The sequence below is a fragment of the Hippocampus bargibanti genome, linkage group LG05, assembly GCF_051943395.1.
Source record: "Hippocampus bargibanti isolate YZ-2025 linkage group LG05, ASM5194339v1, whole genome shotgun sequence".
NCBI lineage: Eukaryota > Metazoa > Chordata > Actinopteri > Syngnathiformes > Syngnathidae > Hippocampus > Hippocampus bargibanti.
In genome coordinates this window covers 15,869,170-15,881,912 of record NC_142738.1, presented here as the reverse complement: position 1 = coordinate 15,881,912, position 12,743 = coordinate 15,869,170, and the positions used below count along the sequence as shown (strand labels likewise).

The 12,743-nt window shown below is 38.8% G+C and overlaps 1 protein-coding gene across 2 annotated transcripts in view; it reads right to left on the bottom strand.

Moving 5' to 3' along the window:
- Positions 1-1,751: 1,751 nt before the first annotated feature.
- LOC148898057 (guanine nucleotide-binding protein G(i) subunit alpha-1) overlaps positions 1,752-12,743 on the bottom strand; it is a 28,681-nt gene continuing 17,689 nt past the window's right edge. For both annotated transcript variants that reach the window (XM_088996904.1, XM_088996902.1), the window contains 6 exons: positions 8,139-8,296; positions 7,926-8,054; positions 6,567-6,696; positions 5,235-5,388; positions 4,611-4,803; positions 1,752-2,535 (listed from right to left, as the gene is read on the bottom strand). In XM_088996904.1, the coding sequence (XP_088853030.1) occupies positions 4,613-4,803; positions 5,235-5,388; positions 6,567-6,696; positions 7,926-8,054; positions 8,139-8,296 (762 nt within the window). In that variant the 3' untranslated portion in view covers positions 1,752-2,535; positions 4,611-4,612. The remainder of the gene's footprint in view (positions 2,536-4,610; positions 4,804-5,234; positions 5,389-6,566; positions 6,697-7,925; positions 8,055-8,138; positions 8,297-12,743) is intronic.

Here is a 12,743-nt window from a genome sequence, read left to right as displayed (position 1 = left end):
GGATTAAAAACTCTGACCTAAAACTACAACACTGAAAGGAGCATAACCAAATGGATATAATATAACATCAAGAAAACAGTATGTAGAATAATTATATATATATATTTAGAAAAAATACTTTAATGAAATTGACTTTTATTATAATTATGATAATGATGTCTGATTATGTTAGGCCAGCAGAGAAGGCCTTGTTGGCCCTGACGGCCCACCACTGCTTTTGACAATAAAGCAAATCAGAAAATGGATAAAATTGTGTGGTTGTCTTGATGTGCCTTAATTTAGTGTAGACTCTGGTCAGTAGTTTTGCGTTTGAAGTGGATGATACATCATCCACAAGAGTCCTTTTTCCACCCTATTCTGCTCCTTAAATCCATACCTTGGCTTTGATGAGGCGTCATATGTGCGCGGTTTGATCTGCCTTGCAGGAATTAAAGGATTAGCATGATTGTGCACTTAGCTTTATACATGTCACAATACTACACTAAAAATAGGTCTCCCTGATCATTATGCTTAGACACACTGGGTTTAGCCTCAGCGCATGACACGGCCTTGGTTCTGCTGCAAACAGTTTCTTTAGAACGGTAGGATGGATGGATAAATAAATGCATGGACTTGATGAATGGATTATATATAAATGACATAATAGCACCGGACTTAATTAGGACGGGTTAGTTATTCAACTGAATTTGCGCACATATTGTTGGGAGAAACTAATGGTTTCATGATGAAAATGTGTTATTGCAATTAATTTCGGGAGACCATGATGAAGTGTACTTACTTTTTATGCCACTGGAGATACATACAGTAGTGTATCCCCCCCGCCCCACACACACACACACATTTGAAAATAATTCCCAGCTCTCGGCAAAACACTTTTGTGACATTGTTGGTGTGTACTTTGGCTTTGTATGTTGTGTGTTTTTGTTAGACCTGCCACTTCATGGTATGTTGCACAAGGGCAACTTGACGACAAGAACAATTCTGGTCAACTTGGAAGCCCTGTTTTTTGTTTTGTTTTCGGTCTGCTCCTTGTTAAAGAATGGAGATTTGTGCAAAAAGTAGGGGAAAATATTGAACAGCTGAACATTCAAAAGAGACGTCGCCAACACGTTGCCTGTGGGTACCTGTTCAACCCTAATCTATAAAATATCTCTTTATCCGTGCATTTCCTAGACATGTGGCAGAAGTGATCATGTAAAAAAATATGGTGGTCATGGGAAAAAGTCCAATTTAAATACACAGTAATGTATTTTCTTTTCCATTGAGTGTATCCCTCAAAGAATGTAAAACAGCTGTTTCTTTTGATGACCCCCCCCCCCCCCAAAAAAAAAAAAAAATCAATGTGACTAGTTTGTTGCATAAGTTGCTGTGATTCAACACAGCAGCTCTTTTATTAGCAAAAAAATCATGGAGATTAGTACACAGATGTATCCCATGTTTGTGTGTGCGTGATATATATATATATATATATATATATATATATATATGTGTGTGTGTGTGTGTGTGTGTGTGTGTGTGTATGTGTATGTGTAGGGGGATATGTAACGTCAAATCATCACAGACATTTCGGCCGTGTACCCCGCACACCATCTACATGCGCGTCTGCTTGGTGTGTGCTACAAAGACCTTTCAAAGCTTCTTCCTTCAATCGGGGAATGTTACTCATCGTTGGTCACTTAGAAAAATACAACTTTGAAAGAGGAGGATGAGACGTAGAGGAATAAAGTCCCTTTGTTTAGATATTGTGCATACTCTCACTCTCTCACACACACACACACACACACACACACACACACACACACACACACACACACACACACACACACACACACACACACACACACACACACACACACACACACACACACACACACACACACACACACACACACGCAGGCAGGCTCAAACACACTCACAGGTTTTGGGCCTCAAACACACATGCAAACCGGCTGAAAAGATTAAAATGGCTCTCACAGTATGTCAGAGGGGAATTTGGTCTGTGGAGCGAGTTGGTCGTACTTTGTTCGTCCAAGGAGGAGCATAAGCAAAAAAATAATTAAAAAAAATCCAAGGAGGAGCATAAAAGTTCCCAAACTGAAATAAAATGAACTGCAATGGTAACAACAGCTAGTACATGAAGCTAACATTTAAGTCAACAAAAGGTAACAAAGCCATGCTGAAATGAAGCAATCATACATTCATCCAGAGATGAAGGGGGGAGGAAAAAAACAAACATGTATCCTCCTTTTCATATATGTATGTATATATATGTATAAAATAAAAAACAATGATAGGTCACAGGAGCTCATTTTTAAAAAGATCGAAAAAGCCCCAGCCATAGACAGTTGTACAAATATTTTACACAAAATGTTTCTCGTCTACACGCCGCCATTAAAATATTTGAGAGATGAACATAAGTTAATTAAACGCAAAAAGTGACATTTGTCAGCGCGGGGATGGGGGTGGGGGCGGGTGGTGTCTGTGAAGGCCAGACACTTGTTGAATAGTCAGACGGCAAGAGGACCGCCGGGGTGCCTGGACACAAATAACACCAACGGGCTCAGTTATACCAAAACAATCAGTATTAGGAACACTACAAAAAGACAAAGAAAAAACACTTCAGAGGAGATTTGATTAACTAATCTTATGGAAGAAAAAAAAATTGATACCCCCCCCCCCCCCCCCCCCCAAAAAAAATGCTGTATATCAAAGTTAATTAACAAAAATACAGTAGTGTAATGTAAGGGAATGTCATCATTAAAAATGTATATACAGGGATGATCTGGGAAATTAAAAAAGTGGGCCAGTTGGCCCCCTTGTGTCTGAAAAGGGGGCCAAATTCTAAAATTGATGGGCCGATTTAACTAGATTGTCAAAGTATACAAAACTTGATTGAAATAAACCAAAATACATTGACGGTAGCATATTTCTACATTTCTTATACAAAAAAAAATATTATTTGACAAATCTATTTTTCTAATACATAAACAATTTTAAGTCAAATAATCTATTCATACATACAATATATATATATATATATATATATATATATATATATATATATATATATATATATATATATATATATATATATATATATATATTTTATTTTTTTTTTCTAATCCCATGCTACTTTGATAGTCCATATTACAAAGAAGACAAAGAGAACAGACTTAGCACAAACATTTCTTATTGGTGTCTACTTACACACATGTCTTTGCTTTGAAGATTTCCAATGTGCTGCAACAGCCCTGAAATAATTCCCATTATCCACGAAATTCGAATCATTAACTGCAGTTTGCTGATACGAATTGTTATTACCCTCCGTTGTTCCTTAAAAAACAAAAATATGTTTGTTTGCTGCCCGTTTTTAATGTCTTTTCGAGTTTTACGCTTGTTCTCTCGCTCCATATTGCAACCATCAATGTCGATGTGGTTCAATGCAAATACTGCAAAGCACCATGGGTAAATGAATATTCAATTATCTCTTTCGGCAGTTTCGGGCAGATCACGACAAAACTTAAAACCTCTGAAGAAAAATGACGTTTTCAATTGCCGTTTATCTACATTTGTTTCTTTCGCTATTGAAGGAAATAAACAATTTTAACAAAAGTATGTCATATGTGACAGATCATGTAGCAATATGCGGCAATCATAATAGACGTGCGCTGGTGCTGGCGCAGTGAAGTTACAAAGTTGCACCAGTGGCTGTCAAAATACGTAAATGGCGCAAGGGTGTGGCCCAGAGGCATCCCAGTCTAATTGAGAATCACATTTCTTTTGAGAATTTTACAAATATTTGGAGGTTAAAGTTATACGGTAATATTATTAGAAAGTCAAGTTTGATTAAAAACATATTTTCAGGATAAAAGTAGTACTATACGTGATATTCGTATACTTGTGAAAATGCACCACAACATTTTTAAGTCACAATAATAGACGAATAAAGGTGTATATTTAACAACTATATATTTTATAGATTGATGATGCAAATTTACTGAATTTTCAGGATTTTAAGGTGCACTTAAAGGCCTTAAATTCTCTCGGCATGTGGCGACTAATAATGTGCTGTGTGTATACATCAAGTTCCAAAAATGCTATTGGTTGACTTGAGCACTGCGGTTAACTGACAGATGTAGCCAAAATACTGCGCACTATCGAAGACAAGGGCAGAACTAATTGAACAAAAAAGTTTATTTGTTTGTGTGTTTGTTTAGTTATTTATTTTTGGGATGGGGGGGCAAGTGTTGGGCGTTTTAAATATTGCTGTAATTTGAACCCATTGATATCTCTGAAATTTTGCCCAGTGCAAGCAATTCTACATATTGAACTGAAACTTGACGGCCAATCAGAGAGGAGGGTATAAAAAAAAAGAGTAGAAGGCAATATGAAATGTTTGAGAAGAATGTTTGATAAAAAGTTAAGATGTTTTACTGTAATTTAGAATTTTTGGAGGGACACGAAAATATTAAAAAGGAAACGTACTTAAGTTGAAGTGGCCATTTCAAGCACGAGGCATTCTTGAGATTGTTTCTTTAGGGAAATATTGTCACATCACTATTTTCAGTGCGGCTCTACTTTGTAATCAAGAATGTGAATCATAGGGTCACCTTCAGAAAAGGCCACAGTCCTTCAAGTTGTTTTTGATGATCACGTCGGTGACAGCGTCAAACACAAACTGCACATTCTTGGTGTCGGTGGCGCAGGTGAAGTGGGTGTAGATCTCCTTGGTGTCCTTCCTCTTGTTCAAATCTTCAAACTGACATTGGATGTAGGCTGCCGCTTCCTCGTAGGTGTTTGAGCCTGTGGGCAGGGACAACGTTTGATTTGGGTTTATTTTAGACTACTACTAGCTGAAAAATCGACAGAAAGGCAATTGTATATAATTATATGCCACAGACGGGGTGCAAATGCAGACTATATATAGTACAGAAAAAAAATCCTAATATCATGATTAAGAGGTAAACACACAGGTGAATGATTCCGAACACAGTCAACAACTGCCAGGTGCCGTATTTTTAGGACCATTGGGCGGACCGTTTTATTAGGCGCAAAATTGCTGAGTAGGTATATTTCAAAATATGTTCATGCATAAGGCACTCTGTGTTACAAGGCGCATTATTTTTGTGTGTATGTTGACTAGTTCATTGTAATTGTTTATGAGCCCCAATCAGAGTATACCTCATACAGGATAAATTCATGGTCACTGGCAGAAGTGTGTTTGATATCGTCACCTGCATATTCTGGGTAGCAGATTGTAAGGGTGCTCTTTTTGATCTTTTCCTCAAACAGGTCTTTCTTGTTGAGGAAGAGAATGATGGAGGTGTCTGTGAACCATTTGTTGTTGCAGATGGAGTCGAACAGCTTCATGCTCTCGTGCATTCGGTTCTGTGAGAAAGCAAAGAGACATTAAAACGGGGATGAAGACAACAAACATGTTTCATATAAATTATGGATATTAATTAGACAAGTTGTACAAAAGGCACAGAAATACTAATGTTGGACAACTGTGTTAAAAATTTAGAAAAGGTTGAATGAAGTTCACCTGTACAGATTATAGTTCAGTATTAGGTTCATTCTGTAATTTCACTCGGAAGATCAAATCGAAAGTGCAACCATTATGCTCGCAAATGCTGACATTTTATCAATGTGATAATGCTGATAATATTTCACCCAGTCGCACAGCATGATGTTTTAATCATGTTCCGTGTAGATCTGCTGAGAGGAGGAGGGGGGCTTTAAAAGATTAAAAGTATATTACAGCAACACAATCAATCGTTGATAATATAAAAACCTCAGTCGCACACTGGTGAAATTTTAATTGCTTCAGCTGTAAGACTGGGGACAGGAACTACAGAAACAACATCAACAAAGTACATTACACAACTATCTATGCATTTACTTTCCAATCCATCAGCAAAATTATTATTATTATTATTATTATTATTATTATTATTATTATATTTGAAACACAGCCAGCAGAGAGCCGTGGACTATCCAGTGATGAGGCACGCTTCGCTCGAGTGGTGTGGCTACAAGCAAAACCACAAACATAAATGCGTGTTTGTTTAATGTTGTCAATTAATATCCAGATTAATTTGTCCTTAATTTTCCGGAGGAACTTCCATGAAAATTTTGAATATTCGGAATATAACAGAGTACCTTCCTCGGTACATCATTAATTATCTGATCAATTTGGCTTCACTAATGGGGCACATAGAAAGTGCCAAAGAATGAATGACTCTGTGTCTTTGTTTTGTCATATTATTTGTTATTATTATTTTATTTTTTTACTTGATGTTACTTCCGGGTAGAGTGAACGCTGGCGCGTGTGGCAGCCGCTGCTCACCTGCAGAAAAATATCCTGTGACTGTAAAGTGTCCTTGAGAATTTTGAAAGGCGCTTATAAATGAAATGTATTATTATTATATAGCTAACCTGTTCGGTCATAAATTTTAAATTTGTTATTTAATTCTCTTGATTTTATATTATTATACATGCCATAAAAGGTGCAATTTATACAGTGGATGGATGGATGGACGGACGGCACAGCCCCACATTCTCACCATCTCCTCATCCTCGGCCAGCACAAGGTCGTAGTCGCTGAGAGCTACACAGAAAATAATGGCAGTGACGCCCTCGAAGCAGTGGATCCACTTCTTCCTCTCTGATCTCTGGCCACCAACATCGAACATTCTGTAAAAATCACACCAAAAAAGCCTTGAAAAATTAAAAAACCAACTAAGAAATATGTATGCAATAGTACCACTACTCTTATATTTCTTCATGCACAATTGCCTCAACAGGAAAATATTGCCTCTTGTTATGAAATTAATTTCACAATACAAAAGGTAACAATGCTGAATGGGTTGCTACTTGCAACTCCAAGTTTCCTGTAGGCAACATACTTATAGCGGCTCTGCCATTGACTATTGCCAAGCAACAACTTGGCATCTTATTGGCTAAGAGGGTCCTCCAAATATGTGTTTCTGCAGCGTCTTTATCATTTTCCTTTTGAGAGTTTTACGGAAATGTGAATAACTCAGAAAAAGTGTTCACCAGTCGAGCGATCGCTCACAACGCTGATGTTTGCCAAGGACATTTTCGAAGGATTGTTAAAAGCCATCAAAAACAACCAGGTTTGGAACCATTTTTTCACAAAAAGACAGTTGTACAGGCAAAAACCATTCCTGAGAGAGAACATGAACACATGAGAGCAAAAACAATGATGACACAGGAAAAAGTTAAATGGCTATCATTTTTATTCTTTACTTTTTGCATGATGCACAACTCTAATTTATCGTGCAATAATCTCATTGTAACATGTATTTGTTCCACGTTTTGATGCATTTTTAAGCTTAAGGAATCATTCACGTCTGAATTTTCGGGATCTTGCAACGAATTATTGCATTTACATACGTAGAAAATATGTCCCCTTACAAAATTGTCTAGCTAAAATGTTTCTTTCAGAACTGATTAATTTCTTAAGTAGAGATAGCACTGTATACATATTTTTCCAATATTGTCCTATCTTAATTTAAGAATTGAATTTGTTCCATTACAAAGTTCGAAAATGAGTTAAGCTCCGTTTTCCCCAATGTCATGAAGATAATTGAAGTCATTTTTTGTGTGTATATTTATCGTATATATCTAGATACCGATTGAAATCAAATGCTGATTCTTTGAAGAGAAGAAATTTCACTAATGATAAGAAATGTCACTAAATAAATACGGTGGGATGCAAACATTTTGTCCCATGGGAAATAGTGTTTTAGTTTTCCATAAAATTGGGTTTTAGTCATACTTTTTGTAACCGTTTAATCAGAATGGGTCAATTGGATGCAATTCAGACACCTTCAAGTCTCCGAGGTATTCAATAAAACGACATGATTCAACAAAGGAAGAACTTAAAAAGGCAAACTGACTTGAAATGCAGATCCTTGAAAGTGAAGTGTGTCTCCACTATGCCGGTGGTCTTCACTCGGGTTCTCAGCACGTCTTGCTGGGTGGGCACATAAGCGCCATGTGATATCCTGTCCAGGTCATTCAAATAGCTGTTTAGGAAAAAAAATCGAGAGAGAAATGGGAAGGGGCAGTGGGCCACACCCTCTCTGGAACGTTGCAATACGACTACTCACTATGCCGCGGAGTCGTTGAGTTGGTACTCTCGGGAGCGGCTGAAGCACGCTTGCACTCCTCCGTCCTTCCACAACCGCTGGATGACCCCAGCGAGCTCACCCGTCATGAAGCCCTCCTCAGCGGAGCCGGCCAACACGAACAGCTGCCGTGCGTCATCCTAAAAGGACAAACCTCTCATTTAACTCGCTATAAAGCAGCCGAAAGCAACGCGATTGTGACAGAGTTGCATTTCATAAAAATACTAAAAGTGTAAAGACCGGAACATTTGGCTGGCTGTGACTAGGTTAAGCCATGAGTCATGTGTTTTTAGTACAATAACAGACCAACCTAGGGATACAACAAATTAGCAGGGCGCTATTTCAATTTGATAGCCCCGTGTTGTCATTCACTGCCAGACATGTGCAAAGATGTGTCAACTCCAGTGCATGAATGGCATTCGTGAATGGCAGTGGAGGAGTAATATCCAGTGGAATACTGTATTTCAAACCAATGCCCCAAATTGCTGCAGTCATTATCAATGATGAACAAGACACATTTTTGATATAGAGACCCCGTTACGATGAGGTCAGGAAACTATAGAGCAGGTGTGGGCAAACTTTTGGACTGAGGGGCCACATTCATTTCTAAAATTCCACAGCAAAGCCGGGTCAGCACAAGATACGGGACATATAAAAAACCTGCATGTTTTTTAGTCCATATCAAACATCAACAGAACAAAACCATTAAGGTATAAAAACGTTTTTAATGAGAACATATGAAACTGGTGGGGCTCGGTGCCTCCAACAAGATTAAGAACCACTGTTATAGAGCATATATCCAGTGCCTTGCAAAAGTATTCGCCCCCATTGAATCTTGCAACCTTTCGCCACATTTCAGGCTTCAAACTTAAAGGGCAACCGACGTCTCCGGACAAGTTGTGTACATAATTTGTAAAATGGCTTCAAATGACTTCTACTGAGCGTATTTTACAAAGATTCCACCGCATATAGAGATATTTTACGTTTTGAGACTCGCGCTGAATATTCAGTAAGTCTTGTTTTTGAGTTGGTGACGAGTACTCACCTTACGTCACTGAAGGAACGCCCCTGACCGAAAAAGGACACATTGCAGCAGTCCTTCCATCACGTCAATGCATTTTGCTGTACTCCTTTGGTCTGAAAACTTCGTGTTGCACCAAAAAGAGGCAGAAGAGGGTGACAAACCTCTGTGTAAGGAATTAATCAGCCTGTGGAAACGGGCTGTTTAATTCCTTACACGGAGCTTTGTCGCCCTTTTCTGCCTCTCTTTTAGTGCTACATTTTCCCCCCCTATTGCCTCAAAATGGCACGGAATACATTCTTTAATCGATTGCAAACATGTATGCTTTCCTCTTCAGAACTATTTGAATCATATTCATAACTGGATGAGTAACAAGAAAGCATATTCTACGAATCTGAAGCCATTGTTTTGATTCTCCAGCAAGGCAAGACGTCTTGGGGTGACGCCACGAACAAGGGGGCGGGACCTTCTGAAACTGGCCACTTCCGGGTTCATTTTTTTGGCAGATTTTGGACGCACTAAGTCATTTTTACTGATGTTTTGCATTTTACTAAAAATATCATACTGCATGTTTTGGGTATTTTAGATGCTATAAAACGTTTTTCTGATGTCAGTTAGGAAACAAAAAAGTGATGTCAGTTGTCCTTTAAAAATATGAAGTTTAATTCTTTGGTCAAGAATCAACAAGTGGAACCATCGTGAAGTGGAACAACGTTTATTGGATAATAGTAATTTGTAACAAAGAAAAAACTGAAAAGTGGGGTGTGCAATATTATTCGGCCCCTTTACTTTCAGTGCAGCAAGGAAACTCACTCCAGAAGTTCAGTGAGGATCTCTGAATGATCCAATGTTGTCCTAACTGACTGATGATGATAAATAGAATCCACCTGTGTGTAACCAAGTTTCCGTATAAATTCACATGCCCTGTGATAGTCTCATGGTTCTGTTTGAAGTGCAAAGAGCATCATGAAAACCAAGGAACACACCAGGCAGGTCCGAGATACTGTTGTGGAGAAGTTTAAAGTTGGATTTGGATACAAAAAGATTTCGCAAGCTTTAAACATCTCAAGGAGCACTATGCAAGCCATCATATGGAAATAGGAGGAGCATCAGACCACAGCAAATCTACCAAGACCCGATTGTCCCTCCAAACTTTCTTCTCAAACAAGGAGAAAACAAATCAGAGATGCAGCCAAGAGGCCCATGATCACTCTGCATGAACTACAGAGATTTACAGAAGAGGAGGCAGAGTCTGTCCATAGGACAAAAATCAATCGTACACTGCACAAATTTGGCCTTTATGGAAGAGTGGCAAGAAGAAAGCCATTTCTCAAAGATATCCATAGAAAGACTCATTTAAAGTTTGCCACAAGCCACCTGGGAGACACACCAAACATGTGGAAGAAGGTGCTCTGGTCAGATGAAACCAAACTGAACTTTCTGGCCACAATGCAAAACAATATGTTTGGCGTAAAAAGCAACACAGATCCTCACCATACCCACTGTCAAACATGGTGGGGGCAGCGTCATGGTTTGGGCCTGCTTTTCTTCAGCAGGGACAGGGAAGATGATTAAAATTGACGGGAAGATGGATGGAGCCAAATACAGGAAGATTCTGGAAGAAAACCTGTTGGTATCTGCACAAGACCTAAGACTGGGATGGAGATTTAGCTTCCAACAAGACAATGATCCAAAACATAAAGCCAAATCTACAACGGAACAGTTCAAAAATAAACGAATCCAGGTGTTAGAATGGCCAAGTCTAAGTCCAGACCCGAATCCAATTGAGAATCTGTGGAAAGAGCTGAAGACTGCTGTTCACAAACACTCTCCATCCAACCTCACTGAGCTTGAGCTGATTTGCAAGGAAGAATGGTCAAGAATGTCAGTCTCTCCATGTTCAAAACTGATAGAAACATACCCCAAGTGACTTGCAGCTGTAATTGGAGCAAAAGGTGGCGCTACAAAGTATTAACGCAAGGGGGCCGAATAATATTGCACGTCCCAATTTTCGGTTTTTTATTTGTTAAAAAAGTTTAAATTATCCAATAAATGTTCCACTTCACGATTGTGTCCCACTTGTTGATTCTTGACAAAAAAAAATCATATCTTTATGTTTGAAGCCTAAAATGTGGCGAAAGGTTGCAAGATTCAAAGGAGCTGAATAATTTGCAAGGCACTTTAAACAATACAAAATACATTTATATGTATATATATATTTTATAATAATAATACATTTCATGGACATTCATTTCAAACTGTGAAAAGTGAATACAGGCACGACCCAAGTTACGAACATTCGAGTCACAAACAACGGTACATATGAACATTTTTGCGGGTATATCGAAAAATGTTCAGACAGAGATGCTCTAAGTTCGATTTTGTATTGCGCGCCTTTTTCCGGCCGAAATCGCTTGTGATTGGCTGCGCACTGTACTTCATGCACACACATAGACACAATGGAGGCTTCACGCGCTGGATGTTTATGTTTCGGACACCAAGGCCGACCCATCAGCGCCCGGCTATGCTGAAGTGTTGCCAACGAGTTCAGGCCCCGATCCGCCGAGATCGCTTACGATTGGCTGTGTGGGCGGGGAGGAAATCCCTCTTCCCAGTTGATTCTCCAGGAGGATGTGAGACATGACAAAAAGTAATGGCTGCGGACACGTAATTCAGTAATTATGTGCCAGCAGCTTCAGTAATGGCTTACTGAAGACCCAAGGATATATGTCGCCGTACTACAATCGGTGTGAATTTATTTTACGACTGTTAGAGCGTCTGTGTTTTATGCTTCTCCGTTCAGTGTTTACTTAAAGGAAAACCGACGTCTCCGGACAAGTTGTGTCCATAATTTGTTTCAAATGACTTCTACTGAGTGTATTTTACAAAGATTCCACCGCATATAGCTATATTTTACGTTTTAAGACTCGCGCTGAACATTCCCGAAGTCTTGTTTTTGAGTTTGTGACGAGTCCTAACCCTACGTCACTGAAGGAACGCCCCTAACCGAGAAAGGACATACCTTGCATCACCTCAATGCATTTTGCGGTACTTTGTTTGGTCTGAAAACTTCGTGTTGATCTGTGTTGGTGGCGAAATTAGAAGGAAAACACATAAATAACGCAATGGTGAATCGTATGTTACACCGAGACAACTCTTTGATATTCATTGACAAAAATCCCAAGGTGATGAAAACTATTTCCAACGGAGCTCTGCCGCCATCTTCTGCATTTTCTGTGACCCTACACCTCAGTCTTGATCACTCAAAATGACCCTGAAGACTTTCTTTAATCGATTGCAAACATTTATACTTTCCTCTTACTAACTATTTGAATTATATTCATAACTGGATGTGTAACAAGAAAGCATATTCTCCGAATCTGAAGCCATTGTTTTGATTCTCGAGCAAGGCAAGACGTCTTGGCGTGACGTCACGAACTGGGGGCGGGACTTTCTGAAAATGCCCAATTCGCAGCTCAATTTTTTGCAGATTTTGGACACTTTAAGTCATTTTTGTTGGTGTTTTGCATTTGACTAAAAAAACGTTTTTCTGATGTCAGTTAAGA